The 20718-nt window shown below is 41.0% G+C and overlaps 2 protein-coding genes across 15 annotated transcripts in view; one reads left to right on the forward strand and one right to left on the reverse strand.

Annotated features, from left to right (window-relative positions):
- LOC121545624 (synaptotagmin-2-like) overlaps window positions 1-2599 on the forward strand; it is a 91675-nt gene extending 89076 nt beyond the window's left edge. For all 4 annotated transcript variants that reach the window (XM_045209484.1, XM_041856306.2, XM_041856305.2 and 1 more), the window contains one exon: window positions 1-2599. This exon is cut by the window's left edge and continues 1928 nt beyond it. The gene's annotated coding sequence lies outside the window, so the exon portion shown is untranslated.
- Window positions 2600-6536: 3937 nt separating this feature from the next.
- Window positions 6537-20718, reverse strand: part of LOC121545625 (protein phosphatase 1 regulatory subunit 12B) — a 31543-nt gene continuing 17361 nt past the window's right edge. For 2 of the 11 annotated variants that reach the window (XM_041856310.2, XM_041856318.2), the window contains 6 exons: window positions 14423-14439; window positions 12528-12639; window positions 12111-12215; window positions 11730-11780; window positions 11361-11411; window positions 6537-7699 (listed from right to left, as the gene is read on the reverse strand). In XM_041856310.2, the coding sequence (XP_041712244.2) occupies window positions 7613-7699; window positions 11361-11411; window positions 11730-11780; window positions 12111-12215; window positions 12528-12639; window positions 14423-14439 (423 nt within the window). In that variant the 3' untranslated portion in view covers window positions 6537-7612. Of the gene's footprint in view, window positions 7700-9067; window positions 10915-11360; window positions 11412-11729; window positions 11781-12110; window positions 12216-12527; window positions 12640-14422; window positions 14440-20718 lie in introns of those variants that run through there. The other 9 variants (XM_041856308.2, XM_041856309.2, XR_005996280.2 and 6 more) reach the window with 8 other exon arrangements.

Below are 20718 nucleotides of genomic sequence, written 5' to 3' on the forward strand. Positions count from 1 at the left end.
ATGTCGTGAGTTTGAGTTGGTTGTGGCATGTACAGCCACACAAGTCAGATCTCATATTAGAAAGTCTTCTGATTGGGAAAGAGACACATTTCAATCAAATGCTGCTCCTCAGATCCTTCACTGAATGAGTGATTTTTACATTTGGACTTTCTCTTGAGATACATTTGATTATAAAACTGGTCATATGACTGAATGAAATTTACAATTTGCTTACCCTCTTAAACATGTAAAAGTCCTAGCAAAATATAATTAGACAATAGAGCCACACTGGTAATTTGATGGAACATGAACTGTCCCTGTGCACCATCTTGTTCAAAACAACAAAATGGTACTAAGCAAAGCAATTATGTATTTTAATGATGATGAAAAACGACTTGATTGTGTTAAATAACAAGCAAAGGAATTTAATGTTTTAACAGTTTGAGAACATTTTATACTGTAAGTCTTTGGGAATTACAGTAGTGATTGTTGGTTCATTTATTACTTTTCTCTATTGGATGACCATATCTTTATTTATATGTCCAGTAGGGGTCAGATTAGTTATGTTTTACATTTAGTTTCTTCTGTATGTTCAAAAAGCAACACTAAAGAAAAGACAACATGCAAGCAATCAAACAACCCATCGGTGTGTAGTTTTGCTTATATACATAGTTCGTACATGTTGATTCTGCATGTTTCTACAAAATACTGTACATAAGAGCATGTTTTAGAGATAAAGCAATTATATCTTGTGTACGTATGTGGGTGTCATTTGTCATTTTAATACTGTAACACAATGGAGGAAAAAAGATGCACAGTATATTTTCTAAATGAAACAAATGTGTATTATTTTCCATGAATGGGTTATTGGAGAGAATGTCATAATATATTAGAAATACGATCCTGTCCACGCCTGAACTTTTAAGCAAGTGTGTTGTCAAGTACTGTGGGTGAGTTCATGTAGGATGAAAACGTAGCAGCATGCTTGCTATCTAACTCCTTGTGATACTTTTAATTTGGATTAATCATAATTTATTTAAAATTGATTGATTTATGTATGTATTTATTTATTTATTCATACAATGTTTTATTTTGTGATTATTTAAGCATATTCTTGTCTTGATGACAAATATCAAACATTTAGGGGGCTCACAGTTCAAGAATTACATCTATTCCAAAGTGGAACTCTCCAATTATAAGTGCCAATGCTGAAATGAGACAGAACTGAATCCACACACCTCCACACTGTGGACAAAAAGCCCCCTACTGTACATTCTTTTGCTTTTTTTTTTTTTATATTTATTTCCTTTACATTGGTTTAATGACCTGACACCCTTTGCAATTATGGATATTTTACAGTGTTTATTAAACAAATATGTGTATGTGTATACAGATAGTTGAATTAGATAAAAACTAAAGCCATAAGACATAAGCACTAACTCTTTAGAGCTCTGCTGTGTAACTAGAGTTATTGATGTGTCAAAAAAACACTTCTCTATATTCCTAGGTCAGTGTTTCTCTTCTTCATTCTGTTCCGAACTCTGCACTCATCTAGATTCTAGAAGGCAAAACACTGAGCACTGAGAGCAGTTGTGAATTTAGTAGAGGGGATGTGATTTTGTTTTCTACTATGAAGTTGTTGAAGTTGTCTTTATTTTATAAATGTAGTAGCAGATTTTTTCCTGTGATGTAATTTGTATATGCCTTGTTTTGATAGTATGAATCATGGGTCATGGTCTTCTTATATCAAAAGATGTCATCAAAAATACTCAAAGAAGGCATGCAGAACATTTACATTATCGAACTGTGAGTGTCAGGCTGGCCTGTCGGTGATCCTTGGGCTGAGTGCAATTCATTTAGGACCCTGACTTCGGTGTATGGACCCCTCTATAGGAACTATGCTGTCACGAAATAGCTGTGTTTTCATCTGCAGTGGCTTTACAGACATGACTTATAAATATGAAATAATATTGTGATATGGCATACAATCTAGATCTAACTTGTAACAATGCCAAGCCTCAGCATTATTGTTTGATCAACATATGTTGCATTCATGGTAAACAGTAAAGTTAAGGTAAATAATCTACAGCATAATCTTAGCCACTTTGATGGAAACTAGCTGTGTCATGTCGACATGTCCTCTAATGGCAACACTATTTAAATAATAATAGTGTTGTCTGATGTCACATTCAACATGTTTGCAACAATTTAATAGCGGGATCATTGATGTTGCTTCTTCACTCAATGTTACAATCAATCCTGTTGAACTGTGACCGAACCGATGCACATAGAACATGAATCCAATTGAAGATTTCAGTGTCTTTCTAAAATACTGCCAGTATATCCATCTATATTTACAATTCCATGAAAATCATCATCAGTAATCTGTTTGAATCTATTTCAGAGACAAAATAATTCCACTGATGCGGATACAGATTAGATGATAAGATAACTTTCATTAAAGGTTAATATACAGCACATTTTTCTCAAAAAGATTGTTTAAACACGTTTTACACTGCCACGGTCATTGCAATCAAGACCACCAGCTGGACAGTTACAGTGCCTTGCAAAAGTATTCACCCCCCTTGGCGTTTTTCCTATTTTGTTGGATTACAACCTGTAATTTAAATGGATTTTTATTTGGATTTCATGTAATGGACATACACAAAATAGTCCAAATTGGTGAAGTGAAATGAAAAGAATAACTTGTTTCAAAAAATTCAAAAAATGAAATAACGCAAAAGTGGTGCGTGCATATGTATGAAGCCCCTAAATAAGATCTGGTGCAACCAATTACCTTCAGAAGTCACATAATTAGTTAAATAAGTCCACCTGTGTGCAATCTAAGTGTCACATGATCTGTCACATGATCTCAGTTTATATACACCTGTTCTGAAAGGCCCCAGAGTCTGCAACACCACTAATCAAGGAGCACTACCAAGCAAGCGGCACCATGAAGACCAAGGAGGTCTCCAAACAGGTCAGGGTTATAAGAAAATATCAGAAACTTTGAACATCCAATGGAGCACCATTAAATCCATTATAAAAATGGAAAGAATATGGCACCACAACAAACCTGCCAAGAGAGGGCCGCCCACCAAAACTCACGGACCAGGCAAGGAGGGCATTAATCAGAGGGGCAACAAAGAGACCAAAGATAACCCTAAAGGAGCTGCAAAGCTCCACAGCGGAGAATGGAGTATCTGTCCATAGGACCACTTTAAGCCATACACTCCACAGAGCTGAGCTTTATGGAAGAGTGGCCAGAAAAAATCCATTGCTTAAAGAAAAAAATAAGCAAACACATTTGGTGTTCGGCAAAAGGCATGTGGGAGACTCCCCAAACATATGGAAGAAGGTACTCTGGTCAGATGAGACTAAAATTGAGCTTTTTGGCCATCAAGGAAAACGCTATGTCTGGCGCAAACCCAACACCTCATCACCCCGAGAACACCATCCCCACAGTGAAGCATGGTGGTGGCAGCATCATGCTGTGGGGATGTTTTTCATCGGCAGGGACTGGGAAACTGGTCAGAATTGAAGGAATGATGGATGCCGCTAAATACAGTGAAATTATTGAGGGAAACCTGTTTCAGCCGTCCAGAGATTTGAGACTGGGACGGAGGTTCACCTTCCAGCAGGACAATGACCCTAAGCATACTGCTAAAGCAACACTTGAGTGGTTTAAGGGGAAACATTTAAATGTCTTGGAATGGCCTAGTCAAAGCCCAGTCCTCAATCCAATTGAGAATCTATGGTATGACTTAAAGATTGCTGTACACCAGCGGAACCCATCCAACTTGAAGGAGCTGGAGCAGTTTTGCCTTGAAGAATGGGCAAAGATCCCAGTGGCTAGATGTGCCAAGCTTATAGAGACATACCCCAAGAGACTTGCAGCTGTAATTGCTGCAAAAGGTGGCTCTACAAAGTATTGACTTTTTTTTTTCTCAAGTTTTCTGTTTTTTTGTCTTCTTTCTTGTTTGTTTCACAATAAAAAAGATTTTGCATCTTCAAAGTGGTAGGCATGTAGTGTAAATCAAATGATACAAACCCCCCAGAAATCCATTTAAATTCCTGGTTGTAAGGCAACAAAATAGGAAAAATGCCAAGGGGGGTGAATACTTTCACAAGCCACTGTAGCTCTATGGGGAAAAGAGACTGAGAACTGTGTGTGTTAGTATCTATGTATGTGTGTTATAGCAGGGGTTCTCAAACTGTTTGGGGCCGGGGACCCCTTTTGTGAGAGCAAATTCATCAGGGACCCCCTCATAACTTGAGTGAGATAAAGAAAATTGCATACAGGGAGTTTTACTATGACTTCAGCAGTGCATGGCCGGATGAACCAAGTCTCTGGCCAAGGAACATTTTAAAGGCCCACCTCTTGGCAATTTAGCAGTTTTCAAGCTAATATCCTGCAATTTTACACATTTTGCAATGAGGCAGAAAGAAAATGTTGCAGTTTTAAAGTTTGAAGCTAGTCCTTATAATTGAAACAATAACAAAGGCACACCCCGCATCACCCCACCTCTGTTTTGGTAAAAAGCTGAGAGATGGGCCTGGAGAAATGTATCAACTCTCAAATGCATAGACAGAGCTATGGATACAAGGACTGAAGAGCTATGGATACAAGGACTGACCATCCATGAAATCAAAATGATAGTTTTAACAATATTTTGAGGCTATACAGTGTTTGTTTACATTTACATTGTTTACAAACATTGGAGTAAAACAAGCTTATATTTTGGGTTCTGATGGGGTGCGGTACAACAGTTGAACTAATCTCATGAGGCATTTATAAGTTATATTCTTCAAGAATCAATGGGTATATTATGGTATTCCATAACAAAAATTGATGTAGCAACTAAGAATTCTAGCTTTATGAATTATTAAGTAGAAAAATGGATAATTGGTGGAGCATTTTGGATACCAATATCCTTGTGAAACTCCCAGGCCCATGTTGCCCAGGGTTAAGAACAAATTCTAGATTAATAATATTACATTGTATTATATTACACCCTCTAAACTTATGCCACAGATCCCTTTGCCAAAATGCATTTAATCTGAAATATTCATAAAACAAAATGAAATATGATTTGAGATCTGACCATGGACCCCACTTTGAGAACCCCTGTGTTACAGGAACAAAAAGCATAGGCCCTTTATAAAGTCAGCGGTTGCAGTGCAAAAACACAGTACTACTGCAACTTACTATACCTAGACATATATATCTGCATGCCCAGAATACATAAACCATTCTTAATTGTACATTTGTGGTGATGAAAATAATTAACAAACATGTTTTTATTTACAATGGTTAAAAGAGTTTAAAATGATTTCTATTATAGGAATACATATTTTTTGATAGCCTAAATTGATATACTACCTAAATATATATTCTACTTTATGCACAACTGCTTTAGAAACTAACTGTAGGCTATATCTCAGCAGGGGAAGAAACAATGGATTAAGAGCATGATGATTCACACACACTACATACTACACTTATTTTGTACTACTGGCTGCTTTGTTTCTATCAGGCGTTTTAAATTAAGTATTCAAGTACATTATAAAAAGGGGTCAATGAGACTTAAAGGGAAACCCTCCAAACTAGAGTCCATCATATTATCCAACTTCCATGTCAGCAATGTGTTAGGGAGTGTCTCAGTGGGCCTAAGTCACTCACCACCTAACGATGTGTTCTCCTGTCTCTGTCTCTGTAGCTCGCTTTGTTTCCTCTTTGTACTGTAATAATCACTATGTTAGTGTTGTGTTTCTATTGTGTTATATTTAGAATGCGAAACTGCAGTAGGGCCAATGGAAGAGACAATTATTGAACTTTTCCACCATGAATTCACTGTTTTGTCTTACCATTAATGTGCTGTTGTTGTGGAACTGGGCTCGCTGAGGTCTTTGGATCCGGAATTATAATGACTGATTTCCAGAGGAACGTCGTCCTTCACGTTTACAACATGGATATATATACTGTACTGCCAAAACGCGCAGAATAGTACCAACCCTCTCGAACTTTTCCTTCACTCCTCATTCTCCATACTAGAATTGTATTCCAAAAGAATGTTTTCCTTTTTTCTCCTCGCTCTTCATCCTCTTTTTAAGCCTCAGAGGACCTTGTGTGTCCTCTGGCTGTGTTTCTATGTGTCTTAGTGTTGTGGTGCGCGTGTTCATGTCAGTACTTGTGCCTACTGTGGATCGCATGCTTTAGCCCTTGACTGGACAAAAAAACGTTGCTCAAATACAAACTCCCTACAACCCGTCAGTGGATGAGCATCGGGGATCCTTGTAAAGTTATCGAGGGAACCAAATAACTCAATACAGATCTATCATAAGTGTTACCAGCTCTGTACGAAACAAACAGGAAATAAAGGCCTTTTAATTAGCTTGGATTCATGTGTTGTCTGTGCATCATGACTTTACTTTATTCTTTACAAGGGGATTTCAACTTCAGCATCAGAGGGTTGGATTAAGAGCTACCCATTTCATTTCGCAAGATATCTGGAATTTAGGGCACATTGGTAGTGAGAACTCACAATGACTTATCATATATTTCACCTCTATAGTTTATTAAGCAAGTGATCAAACCACAGCCGTGTGTACAAGTAGCATGTCAGTATTCCGGTCTTGTACATCTCAATACATACATACATGGTAAAGTTGTTTCAACGTAAAATACTGTCTTTAAATATACGTACAGTACATGTGTAGACTGATAGCTGTATTGGTCTTTCAGGAAAGGCACGTAAAGAAGGCCCTTGTGTGTTGTTCCCTGTGCCATCTGCATTACAAATCATGTACAGGTTTCACTTGAAATAAAAAAGATGATGTCCATCTCATAACATGAAGCACTATGTGGACTCCAAACAGTATGGTTTCATAAAATGCTTTAAGAGGATACATATTAATAATATATTGGTAGAAATATAGTTGAGTATAAGTATAAAGATTCTAAACCAAAAACGCATAAATAAATTATTAAAATATTCAACAAATGTGACAAATATGACATCTCAGAGACTATGATAGACCACACTAATGAGCAGCTCAGAGAAAAGGGTCTGTGGCGGAAATTGTGACTTCAATTGAACTACAAAGCATAAACATGAATCATAAACAAGTCACAACACCTGACATCAGAAACATTCATGGCAATGTGTAATGTTATTACTGTAATGAAAGATTATTGAAAGTAATTCCTATGAGTGCTTTTTCAGTAGTTTGAGAAAAAGAAAGAAGAATCTTTTGCAGTGCACAATGAAGCACAAAATAAATACATACATACAGTATGTTTGTGATGTACAGGTAAAATATGTGGATGTGATATTGTTTGGATTGCTGGTCTGGAGCTTCGGAGTTTACTATACCCCAGACCAACAATCTCTTTGTGCGGACGCTGTGTGCTCTTCTTCTCACCTTTGACCTCCTGGTATGAAGTGGGCCTAAGAGCATGGAGGTCAAGGGTCAGGGCAGGGGTCATCAGGAGTTGGAAGGTTCCTCACCATGCCTCTGAGAAGCACCATGGTTCAGTGTCAGGGTGGGAGGGTACCAAATGCCAATGATAGTGACACGTTGCAAGCTTCAGGGAAGTGTCTGTGACTTTGGACAGGGGGCATCCACCCTCTTACTTGGACAACTTGCTGATGACACGGATCAGAGCACCGTTCTCGTCCTTCAGTCTCTGGTTGTCTGATTTGAGCTCTGTCAAGACCTACAGGAACAGAGAGAGCAGCATTAGATTGTCATGGTAGCTAGTTCACTACAAGGAACAGTGGTGACGCATACTGTGTACAGAAATACAATATGTGAAAGTGACACTGCCTTGTCTTTTGTCTATGTTCCTTCTGTTGAGGAACATTGACAGACATGATATAAACATTGTTTATCATTTTCAGGAAAATTAAGAATGATATTCAATATTTAATCACCAAGAACTCATTGCTAAATGATTGAACCTTACAATCTCTACAGTCATGACATGCAAAGGATGGACAAAAGACTGGCTTTCAGCCAAATATGATGTAAAGCAATGAGAGCATGCCAATACAGTATGATCGTGCAAAAAGTAGGGACATTATTTGGCGTATGGTTCTATTTGCAAACTGCGAACCGAAAGGGAGAGAGATGCAAGGCGGTCAACATCCTCAATCTAGGTCATCTCCCACAGCATGAGTAATGATTAAAAATAACCACAATCTTTGTCAAAATCTCCCCCATCCCCCACAGACAGTGCACTGAACAATAACGTTTTGTGCTTGCATGAAAAAGCCAACACAGACGATGATGCACTCATCTCTTCTCTCCTGTCTAGTCCAGTTACCACAATTAAATAGCAGCATATTGTTATGCATAAAATTTGACGGTGCATACTGCGAATGCCCCTGGAGAACAAGGACTGTTTGTCCTGTTCTGTCTCTGTCTCAGACATAGCTGTGTGTAGTACACACACACACACACACACACTAATGTGCACATGTTTTTTGGGCCAGTGGAAAAGGGTTTAGTGAGTTAATGGATGCCAATGAGATTACACATTCCACTCCCACTACCACATGATTGAGACAAACGTAATAGTTTAAAATGTAAAATTCCCTGTCAGCCACTTTACATTGGACACTGGCAAAAAAAGAGGCAAACAATGAACATTTCAGATTTGTGAAATGGAAAATTGCAATCATGTTAATCCCTACAAGGTTCCATTGGTGACTTCGGCACTATGCCATGCAGCAGTCTCTCAAGCAGCGTTCAGACTGTTTTTGGGTTCGTTCAAGCTGATGATTAAGTGACTCGCTTGACTATACTGTAATAATAACCACTGGAGAAATGTCAGGCTGCAACCACTACTGTCCTGGTCTTTACGCCGCCTAGTAATTCACCTATGCAGCATGGATGTAGCTCAAAATAGATTTAAAGGCAGCGGTCACAATATCATTTAGGGGAAGGGGTTTTAGGGGGTTGCCCTTCATTGGTTTTATGGGAGAGTGAGTCAGAGAGAGGTATGCCACATGAGTGAGAGAGGCCAAAGGTGGAGGAGTGAGAGTGGGAGGTGGGCGGAACCTGCCTGAGAAGAGTACAGCAGCAGAGAGGGGAGGAGGAGCTGCAGCAGGAGGAGAACCAGAAGGAGGAAGGCAGTGGAGGAGGTGTGGCTGAGCGAGAGGAGGGATAGAGAGGTGGAGGCTTGGGGGACAGTGGGGTTAGAGGTCCTCTGTCTCAGGCAGGGAGGCCATCTCGGAGAGGCGGGCGAGGACACGCAGCATGGCCCTGTTCTCAGCCAGCAGACGCTCGTTGCCGCTCCGCAGTGCCAGAACAGAGAGGGCCTATACACACAGGAATTCAGAGAGACGGAGAGATAGAAAGAGAGAGCAGGGGGGCAGGCCAGTGCAAGGGAGGAGGTAGAGATATAAACACACACAGGCATTCACGCACAGAGGCAGACGTACACACTGAGGAGCTCCTCAATGACATTCACACACAAAGAGATACTGTAAAAGGAAACAAGAAATAAATCGTCAAAAGAGACATCTATGCAAAAGAAAAGCACAGCAGGGAGCTATCCTTAGGTTTGCTCTCCACAAACCTGGGCAGTTTTAAAAGGCAGTGGCTGGGGAGGTGCTATATGGATTACATAGCTTGTCAGTCATGCTGGGGTGAGAAGAGGGCAGGGGACTTTCAATATAACATTCAATTTGAGCCATAAGTAAGAGAGCCCAATAAGTTATAGGACAATGGAAATGATTAATTTCCCTGGGTTCCCTGGCAAGACTTTGAGGTAAACATCAGTGTGGATCAGTGGAGAGGTATGTGGTTTGATGCCGTTCCTAAGGAAAACCACAGGCAGGCAAGGAGGTAGCACACACAGAGACAGAGGAAAGTAGAGCCCCATGTGGCTCAGAGAGTGGCCTCAGAGGCTTCTCCCCAGAAACCCAGAGAGGAAAAGAAAGTCAGGTAGAAAGGGAAGTTAAGATGAGCCTGAAGGGAGGAGAGAAGCTGGGGAGAAAGAGAAGAGAGAAGCCGAGTGAGGAGAAGAAGGCTAGGGAGAAAGAGAGAAGGCTAGGGAGAAAGAGATGGAGGAGATCCAGCTGCTAACACCCCAGGGCACTTTGGAGGAAACCATTTGAAGTCTGCCTTTACTCGGACTGAAAATTCCATGGATATGTCAGACTGTTTCTCTGTGCTGTCTCTGTAAGCCTTTCACAACACACTGTTCTGAAGGACCACTATTAAAAAGTGTATCTTGGAGTGGAGAGAGAGAGAGAGAGAGAGAGGAGGGAGCCAGAGGGGTGCGATTGAGAGAGAATACATAATTATCCATCAAGATGTTTTAATGCTCTTGAACTCTTTGATATCTACCAGAGCTGACTTCACTAAGCCCTGTAGATAAATTCACAAATTTTGCCAGTGCTGGAGTTTCAGAGGCTGACAGAAATAATCCTAGCCCTTCATCCAAAAGAAGAAAGAGCCATAGAGAGTAACCAGAATTTCCACACATTGGACAGACACTGTGGCACAGGGAAAAGTGTAGAAACACACCAGTATATGTGAATAGAGAAAAAGCATCTGTATAATGTTGTATGTGCATATCTCTATCCCAGTGAGCAAAACTTGTTGCAATGACGTCCAAACAACCTAGTTTCTGGTTGTAATGACATTACAGCCAGCCTGCGGGGATATGACTTTACATACGTATCTGGTGTATGTGCTCTAACGTATGCAATGTGTGTGTTTGTTTGTGTGCACAGACATGTGTTCATGCCCAGGTCTCTAAAGAGGTGAGGTGACAGGCAGGTGTCAATCACTCCTCCGTGGCGTACAGACCAGACCACTCACCGTCCCGTCCCCCCTCCCTGGCCCTGAGCCAGCCTGCCTCATGCTCGGGGCTCAGGGCTGGTACCCACAGCGGAAATTTCTCACTGGGGCAGCTTCCTGCTGAGGCAACATGGGGTCATAACATGGGGTCAAACATTCTGTTCCCGTCTTCCGTCTCACATCTCTGTGTCACATGCTGAGTTGTCATCCTAACCTTTGGATATTGCTAGAAGTGGTTCCGACTTACATCAGGTTCACATCTATTCAGTCCTGAATGATATTCTGCTGCTGTTTTGCTCTCCCCCTTGCTCTTTGAAATGCAGAATATGTGTAGCCTACGACAGACAGCAGGCTGTACTGCTGGGTGTGTCACTGTAGCAGCAGCTTGGAGTTTCTCACTCCTTTTCCTGAGCCCTGACCTTGGCAGGGGATACTCAGAATGATACTGGGTAATGAGCCTGAAGCTTTGACCTACTCCCTCAACCTCACCTTCACCTGTTTGCCTATGCTAACCAACCAGGGCCTTGTACTGACCTCCCCCCTTCCTGTTGCAGTGGAGACCTTACCTTTAGCTCCTCCTCCATGTCTGTTACCCTCTTCTCCAGAGCCTGTTTTTCCTGAGGAAGGGAAATGTTAGAACAGGTCGTTCAGGTCAGAATCATAATGGACGTTAAGATAAGAGTAATTTTTTGATTCCCACACATGATAATGAGCCCATAGTGGAATTAACATACAGAGACCAACACACTACAGTAAAATGACATGGACGACATCAGAAAAAAAGAGACTGAGATCAGAAAAAAAGAGGTGAGTGAAAGAAAATGTCGACATCAAGCTGTCAGGATTGAAAGAGAATTGGAGTGGTGAAATCAAGTAGATGAGGCAGATAAAAAAAGAAAAAGAAGCCCTCAAGATTTATAATAAGTGATAGATACCCTTTTTTCTGATTCAAGTACAGTGGACCTTTCAGATATTCTGTCCTGTTTCTGTAAGACAGAGTGGCACTGTTATCACAAAGTGAAAAAAAAGAATGCAGTGGGTTAAAACTGAATTTTAAATACAGTATGTTTGAAAACTTTGTAGGGGATACACTGGTTCGTTCTCTAATCAGCTTGCAGTTGCCTTGAACAATGTATTGCTAAAATGCAATATGCATGTTGTTGAGACGTGTGAACTAGACTGAACTTAATTAAGATGGTCTACAGATGGCTATACAGGACAGTCTCAGTGTTGTGCGCAGTATCGATTTTGGAGAGGGGCTCTATTGTATGACTGATAGTCATCAGCCAATCAGACCCACTCCTAGTATACTGTACCTGGGTGACTTTGTCCAGCTGGGTGCGTATCTTGGTCAGCTCCTGTTTGCTGTCATCCAGCCGGGACTTGAGCTTGTCATTCTCTGCCAAGGCGTCTTCATACATCTGAAAGAGGACAAACCAAAGGGTTAATGCTTATGCCACTTGGAGATACCTTATCATATGATAACATTTGTCCTATGATAGTCCAGCTCTGATAGCTCTACACCAGGTGAATCAACAAGAATGGGATTGTATTACATTACTCACTTCTTGCCCCATACACAACTTTCTCCTAAATAGGACATGAATGCCATTGTATGTGGGAGAAATAATATGTACATATGTTTTTTTTATCAGTTAGTCTCATTGAGATAAAAAAATATATTTTTCAAGAGCAAACTTCTGCATCCCTTCTGGGTTCTACACTAGGCCTACCTTCTTGTAGTCCTCCTGCTTGTTCAGCGCTGCAAGTCTGGTCTCCCTCCGTGTGTAGGAGCTGGTTCTGCCCAGGGGTTCAGCCTTGCTGTCCCCACCACCAGAGTCCGACCTGGGAGGAAGACAGATGCACAGCTCCTTGAGTGGGTGGTTTACAACATCCAGCAACACAGCTGACATTGCAACAGTGACATACATTAAACAAACACTGTTGGAACATTGACATAGAAATATCAATTTGGAGTGCTGTATGTACAGTACCAGTCAAAAGTTTGGACACACCAACTCATTCAAGGGTTTCTCTTTCTTTTTACTATTTTCTACATTGTAGAATAATAGTGAAGACATCAACACTTTGAAATAACACATATGGAATCATGTAGTAACCAAAAAAGTGTTAAACAAATCAAAATATATTTTATATTTGAGATTCTTCAAAGTAGCCACTCTTTGCCTTGATGACAGCTTTGCACACTCTTGGCATTCTCTCATCCAGCTTCATGAGGAATGCTTTCCAGCAGTCTTGAAGTAGTTCCCACATATGCTGAGCACTTGTTGGCTGCTTTTCCTTCACTCTGCAGTCCAACTCATCCCAAACCATCTCAATTGGGTAGAGGTCAGGTGATTGTGGAGACCAGGTCACATGATGCAGCACTCCATCACTCTTCTTGGTAAAATAGCCCTTACACAGCCTGGAGGTGTGTTTTGGGTCATTGTCCTGTTGAAAAACAAATGATAGTCCCACTAAGCGCAAACCAGATGGGATGGCGTATCGCTGCAGAATGCTGTGGTAGCCATGCTGGTTAAGTGTGCCTTGAATTCTAAATAAATCACCAACAGTGTCACCAGCAAAGCACCCCCACACCATCACACCTCCTCCTCCATGCTTCACGGTGGGAACCACACATGCGGAGATCATCCGTTCACCTACCCTGCGTCTCACAAAGACACGGCGGTTGGAACCAAAAATATCAAATTTGGACTCATCAGACCAAAGGACAGATTTCCACCAGTCTAATGTCCATTGCTCGTGTTTCTTGGCCCAAGCAAGTCTCTTCTTCTTATTGGTGTCCTTTAGTAGTGGTTTCTTTGCAGCAATTCGACCATGAAAGCCTGATTCACATAGTCTCCTCTGAACAGTTGATGTTGAGATGTGTCTGTTACTTGAACTTTATTTGGGCTGCAATCTGAGGTGCAGTTAACTCTAATGAACGTATCCTCTGCAGCAGAGGTAACTCTGGGTCTTCCTTTCCTGTGGCGGTCCTCATGAGAGCCAGCTTCATCATAGCGCTAAATGGTTTTTGCGACTGCACTTGAAGACATTTTCCGGATTGACTGACCTTCATGTCTTAAAGTAATGATGGATTGTCATTTCTCTTTGCTTATTTGAGCTGTTCTTGCCATAATATGGACTTGGTCTTTTACCAAATAGGGCTATCTTCTGTATACCACCCCTACCTTGTCACAACACAACTGATTGGCGCAAACGCATTAAGAAGGAAAGAAATTCCACAAATTAACTTTTAACAAGGCACACCTGTTAATTGAAATGCATTCCAGGTGACTACCTCATGAAGCTGGTTGAGAGAATGCCAAGAGTGTGCAAAGCTGTCATCACAGTAAAGGGTGGCTACTTTGAAGAATCTCAAATATAAAATATATTTTGATTTGTTTAACACTTTTTTGGTTACTACATGATTCCATATGTGTTATTTCATGGTTTTGATGTCTTCACTATTATTCTACAATGTAGAAAATAGTAAACATAAAGAAAAACCCTTGAGTAGGTGTGTCCAAACTTTTGACTGGTACTGTATATCTCATGAGCTAAAAAACTAAAATAGCAATCAGGTTTAGAAGTACGCAAGAGAAGGAATATCTGAATCTGTACATACCTTGATGCCCTGTCATGCTGAAAATGAACAGAGAAAAAACATGTTAGTGAAGTCAGAAACGTAATAACAAACAGCTTTTACTTTGTGAAATCAATCTGAGACATTTCAATTGTATGACATATCAACCAGAGACTTCAGACAGAGTAAAATATTTTCCATTAGGACACCATGCAAAGAAAAAGAGAACCTTTGTAACATCCAAGCCACATTGTGTTCAGATGGCTTGTGTCCCAAAGGACAGGGCCTACACAAATGATCCAGTAAACCCCATTAATCTTTTCGTGAGTGTTTGCCGCGCAGATGCCTGCAGCGCAGAATTGACATCATGTCGCTAAAAGACCCAGTTTACTGGGTGAGAGACTCCAAGTGATGACCTCAGGGTACAGCATGCTGCTGAAATCATACTGGATGTGCCTCAAATAGCACCCTATTCCCTATATAATGCACTGCTTCTGACCAGAGCCCTATCGGGATGTAGGGAATAGGATGCCATTTGAGACACATACTGGCTTGGTGTGATCTAGTCCTGACTATTTGACTGCATGGCTGCCCTGACCTGACCGGAGGTGTTTACTGCCTTTCAGTTGGGTAAATTGTGTATGGATATGAGCCATTTACTTGAATAAAGTGTAAAGTCTAGACTATGTTTGGTCCAACATGTGTATCTTCAGTTTCCATCTGTGCTCTCTGTTCTTAGTGAATCAGGCAGCAAATATGGTTGTCTGCACTCAATAATGACTAGACCTATCAACACTGTGTTTAAATCAAATCTGATTGGTCACGTACACAGTTAGCAGGTGTTATTGTGGGTTTAGTGAAATGCTTATGTTCCTAGTTCAATCAATCAATGCAGTAAATGTCAAACAAGCACACAATATTTTTTTTTACAGCAGTTGATATATAAATAGTATGTAAACATTATTAAACTGACCAGTGTTCATGACTATGTACATAGGGCAGCAGTCCCTAAGGTGCAGGGTAATGTACCCGGTGGTAGCTGGCTAGTGACAGTGACTAAGGGGCAGAGTAGGGTACTGGGTGGAGGGCAGGGTAGTGTTCTGAGAGTCGATAGACATGGTCATGGTGGCTGATCCTGGATCATTGCACATTATGACATGACACGATACAGAGAAAATTGTGTAATTGTGAAAAAGAGAGAGCGATAGAGAGAAAGAAAGAGGGATCAAGAGTGGGAGAGAGAGGAGAGAGATAGTGTGATATCCTTGTGATCTCTGCTCAGATCTCATGTTTTCTTGCATTCTTTGAGATTTGGAGCTGTTCTCCTGCCTGGGAAAGAGAGCCTTTTAAACACTCACAAAGAGATCAGCTTATTCCCTGGCCACTGGATCTATCCTTTGTGGAAACACTCTGGATGAGACTCTGGTCTGTCAGTGTTGGGGTAGCTACTCTGAAAATATAGTTTACCAAGCTACCAATTAATTCACACTGGAAGAAGTTGAGCTACACTAAAGCTAAAGAGAAATATAGTCTAGAAAGTTAAAGCTACTTTGAAAAAGTAGTTGACTACATCAAAACTAACTGGTGAAAAAGTATCATATCTAAATCTGAAATGTAATTTTCCTGAAGTGCACATGGGATAAGTGCAAACCTTGTTAAATAAGTGCATTGCAGTTCACCATTCAAATACTACAGATTACTTTTGCATGGATAGCTGCATGTGATGATGCACTGTTTTTTAGTTTATTAGGATCCCCATTGGCTATTGCACATGCAGCAGCTACTCTTCCTGGGGTCCACAGAAAAACTAAATACATTACAGAGTGCAGAACAGTTATAGACAAGAACAAAATAAGACAATACATAAAAAATATTATAGGAGTTATATACTGTCGAGACACCAAGAGACAACAAAAATACTATTTACACACTATTTATATATACATATTGATATTATTTTATACATTACAGTTGATGAGATCTCTAGAAAGATAATACAATATGTTTTTTTAAAGTAAAAGTTTGTTGTGAGTCTATGCAGGACACACCCAAGAGCAGAAGCAGACCTAACTGCCTGGTCTTTATTAGGAGGCTCATACACTAACATCCACATGGATTTTGGAGGGGGAGTAAATTCAAGGCGCACCACGAGAGAGAGTCCTCTCCTCTGTGAATGTTTATACAGCACTGCCAAAGCTGCCTGGCCTTATGTGGTCATGTGTTCGACTCCATCCAGCCTTGTCTCCATCCAGGGACAGAGAGACCCCAGTGACCTCTGATGAAGAAGGGCCAAGGATGAGAGGGCCAGGATGACCGCTCTGATGAACTGTACAGGATAAAACACTAACACTGGGTGGTCTCATGTCTTTGACAATCTATCCACAGTTTCACTGACAGGCAGCTCACTTGAGTCTCACTTGAGGCTACAATTAGTCTCCAAACAGGCATATTTTCTCACTTTTAGTGTGAAACCTTTCTCAGTTGCATACCTCTAAGACCATCAGTTGCATACCCCTGACTTATGAAACCTATCAGCTCATTGTGTAACTGCTGGAATAAGTTTAAAGGTACTTAAGAGTGCTAATTTGTACTGAACTAATAGTAAAGGAATTTGGCCTTTGAGCAACAAGTCCCCATAAATATTCTTACACTGTGAAAAATGACACTAGTCATTTCCAGGTACCTCTTGGAGCTGGCTTGCAGATAGCGGGGATACCCAAACCAGTACCACAGTTTGGGAACCACTAATCTAGGTCATGCAGAAACATCCATTGTGACATTTCTAAATCTCCTTCCATTTTAGCTCCATTAGCCTTATAGTGAGCGGGCCAGAGGCTCGGGGATCAGACATGTGGGACCTATTTCACAGATTAATGAATTACCAAGATGAATTTCCTTAATGGTTTTTTTCAAAGCTAATCAAAAATTCTTGGCAAGTTAATTTATTTATAATTATTTTACAATGTCTATGGATCCTGAAACATTGTAAATGAACATAGTCAAACAGTGATGTGGGCTTTGATCTCACCTAAAAACATCTGGGTTCCTTAGCATTGGGCCAAAGAGCTGCAAGACTTCGTAGTGGGGCCAAGCAGCTATGGAAATGGACAGTAGGAGTGCCTCAGGAAGCAGTGAGTTTAGGGATGCAACCTACACTGTGTTCTGAGTTATCTAGCAGAACCTTATAGAGCAGCAAAGAGAGATATGATGGGCACATCATGGCACTGCGCCTGGACAAAGTTCTCTCTCTCTATTCATATAAAATAATCAGAATCTGCATGGGATTCCATAAGCCATGTAAGGCCTAACAGATGCCTGGGGAGACATTCCACCATGGTAGAAATAACAGCACAGCCTTAGATTGATGGAGCTGGCTGTGCTGAACGGGTGCGTGCCTGAACTGCACTGTGGGCTCTATGTAAACACACAGCCGATGGGTTTACAGCTCGTCACGACCAACCAGCACATAGCACACAGAGGGTCTGCTGCTGTACAGTACACATGCTGGGGGTTGACTGGGCTGCTGTGGAGGGTCACTCCTTAGTACACTCCCTACAGTGCCTTCAGAAAGTATTCACACCCCTTGACTTTTTCCACATTTTGTATTGTTACAGAGTGGGATTAAATAAACAATTATATATATATTTTTTAAACAATACAAAACATACACATACAAACACACACACAAACATCAATGACATCACCATACCCAGACCCACCTGCTCACACCCCCATCTCCAGCGCCCGCATCACTCTCCACCACATGGCCTCAAACGGCACAATTTTGTTTCTCTCACTGCACCCTCATATGCCATGTCTTGAAATATGCAAACAGACTGATTAAAATTACATTTACATTGTAATACTTCTACTTCTAACTCCGCCCATAACTTTTGGACTTCATAGCATTCCCTGAAGACAGATTATTGAGTCATGACTCTGCCCTTGTGCTGTAGAATTAGTGAATTTTGTCTCTTGTATAATACATTCTATACATTAGTTTATACTGGATTAAGCGTACATTTTAGTGAACTGTAATTTTGTTAGTTATGTTCCAAATTCCTTCCATCTTGTTCCAATATCAGTTATTTTTAAGTCTTGGTTCCAAAGAGATTGTCAGTTAGATAGGCTCTCTGCAAGGTTTTGTATATTTTACCTTACAGATAATTGTATGTGTGGGGTACAGAGATGGGGTAGTCATTTAAAAATCATGTTAAACACTATTATTGCACACAAAGTGAGTCCATGCAACTTACTATGTTACTTGTTAAGCACATTTTTACTCCTGAACGTACGTAGGCTTGCCATAACAAAAGGGTTGAATACTTATTGACCCAAGACATTTCAGCTTTTAATTTTTTATTAATTTGTAAACATTTCTAAAAACATAATTCGACTTTGACATTATGGGATATTGTGTTTAGATCAGTGACACAAAATCTAAATGTAATCAATTAAAAATTCAGGCTGTAACAAAATATGGAAAAAGTCAAGGGGTGTGAATACTTTCTGAAGGCACTGTACAGTATATAAACACTCCCCAGTTACCAGCACTCCATTCTATGCAGCCAGTAAAACAATCACCATCACTCCCTCCTACACACTATCTATGCTTTTTAATCAGCTCCCTCCCTGTCCCAGCCCTGATGCAAAGCCTATCAGAGTGAGGCTGTGCTTAATGTTATTGCTCTGCAAAGTGTTTAATTTCTTGAAGGACCCCTTTAATGGTCAGCTCCCTCCTCTCTCTTCTTTCTCACCCCCTTATCCCTTAGGCTGGCTGCCTGGACTCTTGCCCGTTCACCCTACTGGAAAATATGAGTGAGTTTCACCCTACCGTAATGACCATAGGCTACTGTACTGTACACATAACCATAAAAGCCTATGTTGCTTTTCCAGCTATTCACTGCAGATCTCTCCTGTTTCTGGCCATAATTTAGGAAATTACTGATAAGAGTAAACAACTAAAGTACCTCCCCATTTTGGCTTATTATTCTCACTTGGAAGACTTTTCCTCGTCCAAGGACTGAGAGGCGGCAGGACTTCTAGCCAAATCTCTGCTCTTGTCCAAAGTGTGACATGAAGCATTTCCTCTGAGGAGGCAGATGTGTTTGCTTGTTTACAGTCAAGGCCTGTAGCTTAATATCTGCTGCTTTACTGCACACAACAACACATCTCCCTTGGAGAGAGATATGCACCAGGTCTTCATAACAAAGAGGAGAGTTCTAAACATATCACACCATGACACTTCCAGTAGCTTTTTGTGGTGCACTTTTTTCTCCCAGGAAAATATTGCCAAAATCTCTTCTTGCTGTGCTGACATCATGGAAACGTCATGCCTGAGCTCTAGTGTGGATATAATAGGAATCCTAGAAAATGACAGTTAATGAAAAGAAAAGGATAAACAGAAAGTGTGACAGTATTCATTGGAATTCTCCTGACAGTATTGGGAGACCGTGATACTGTTAGAACTGTGGTAGCAGAGGGCCATGATACTCTACTGTCAGTCCTGTGGTAGTAGAGGGCCATGATACTCTACTGTCAGTACTGTGGTAGTGGAGGGCCATGATACTCTACTGTCAGTACTGTGGTAGTGGAGGGCCATGATACTCTACTGTTAGCACTGTAGTAGCGGAGGGCCATGATACTCTACTGTCAGTACTGTGGTAGTGGAGGGCCATGATACTCTACTGTCAGGACTGTGGTAGTGGAGGGCCATGATACTCTACTGTTAGTACTGTGGTAGTGGAGGGCCATGATACTCTACTGTCAGTACTGTAGTAGTGGAGGGCCATGATACTCTACTGTTAGCACTGTGGTAGTAGAGGGCCATGATACTCTACTGTTAGTACTGTGGTAGTAGAGGGCCATGATACTCTACTGTCAGTACTGTGGAAGTGGAGGGCCATGATACTCTACTGTCAGTACTGTGGTAGTAGAGGGCCATGATACTCTACTGTCAGTACTGTGGAAGTGGAGGGCCATGATACTCTACTGTCAGTACTGTGGTAGTGAAGGGCCATGATACTCTACTGTCAGTACTGTGGTAGTGGAGGGCCATGATACTCTACTGTCAGTACTGTGGTAGTGGAGGGCCATGATACTCTACTGTCAGTACTGTAGTAGTGGAGGGCCATGATACGGTACTGTTAGTACTGTGGTAGTGGAGGGCCATGATACGGTACTGTTAGTACTGTGGTAGTGGAGGGCCATGATACTCTACTGTCAGTACTGTGGTAGAGGAGGACCATGATACTCTACTGTTAGTACTGTGGTAGTGGAGGGCCATGATACTCTACTGTCAGTACTGTGGTAGTAGAGGGCCATGATACTCTACTGTC

The sequence above is a fragment of the Coregonus clupeaformis genome, chromosome 30, assembly GCF_020615455.1.
Source record: "Coregonus clupeaformis isolate EN_2021a chromosome 30, ASM2061545v1, whole genome shotgun sequence".
Lineage (NCBI taxonomy): Eukaryota > Metazoa > Chordata > Actinopteri > Salmoniformes > Salmonidae > Coregonus > Coregonus clupeaformis.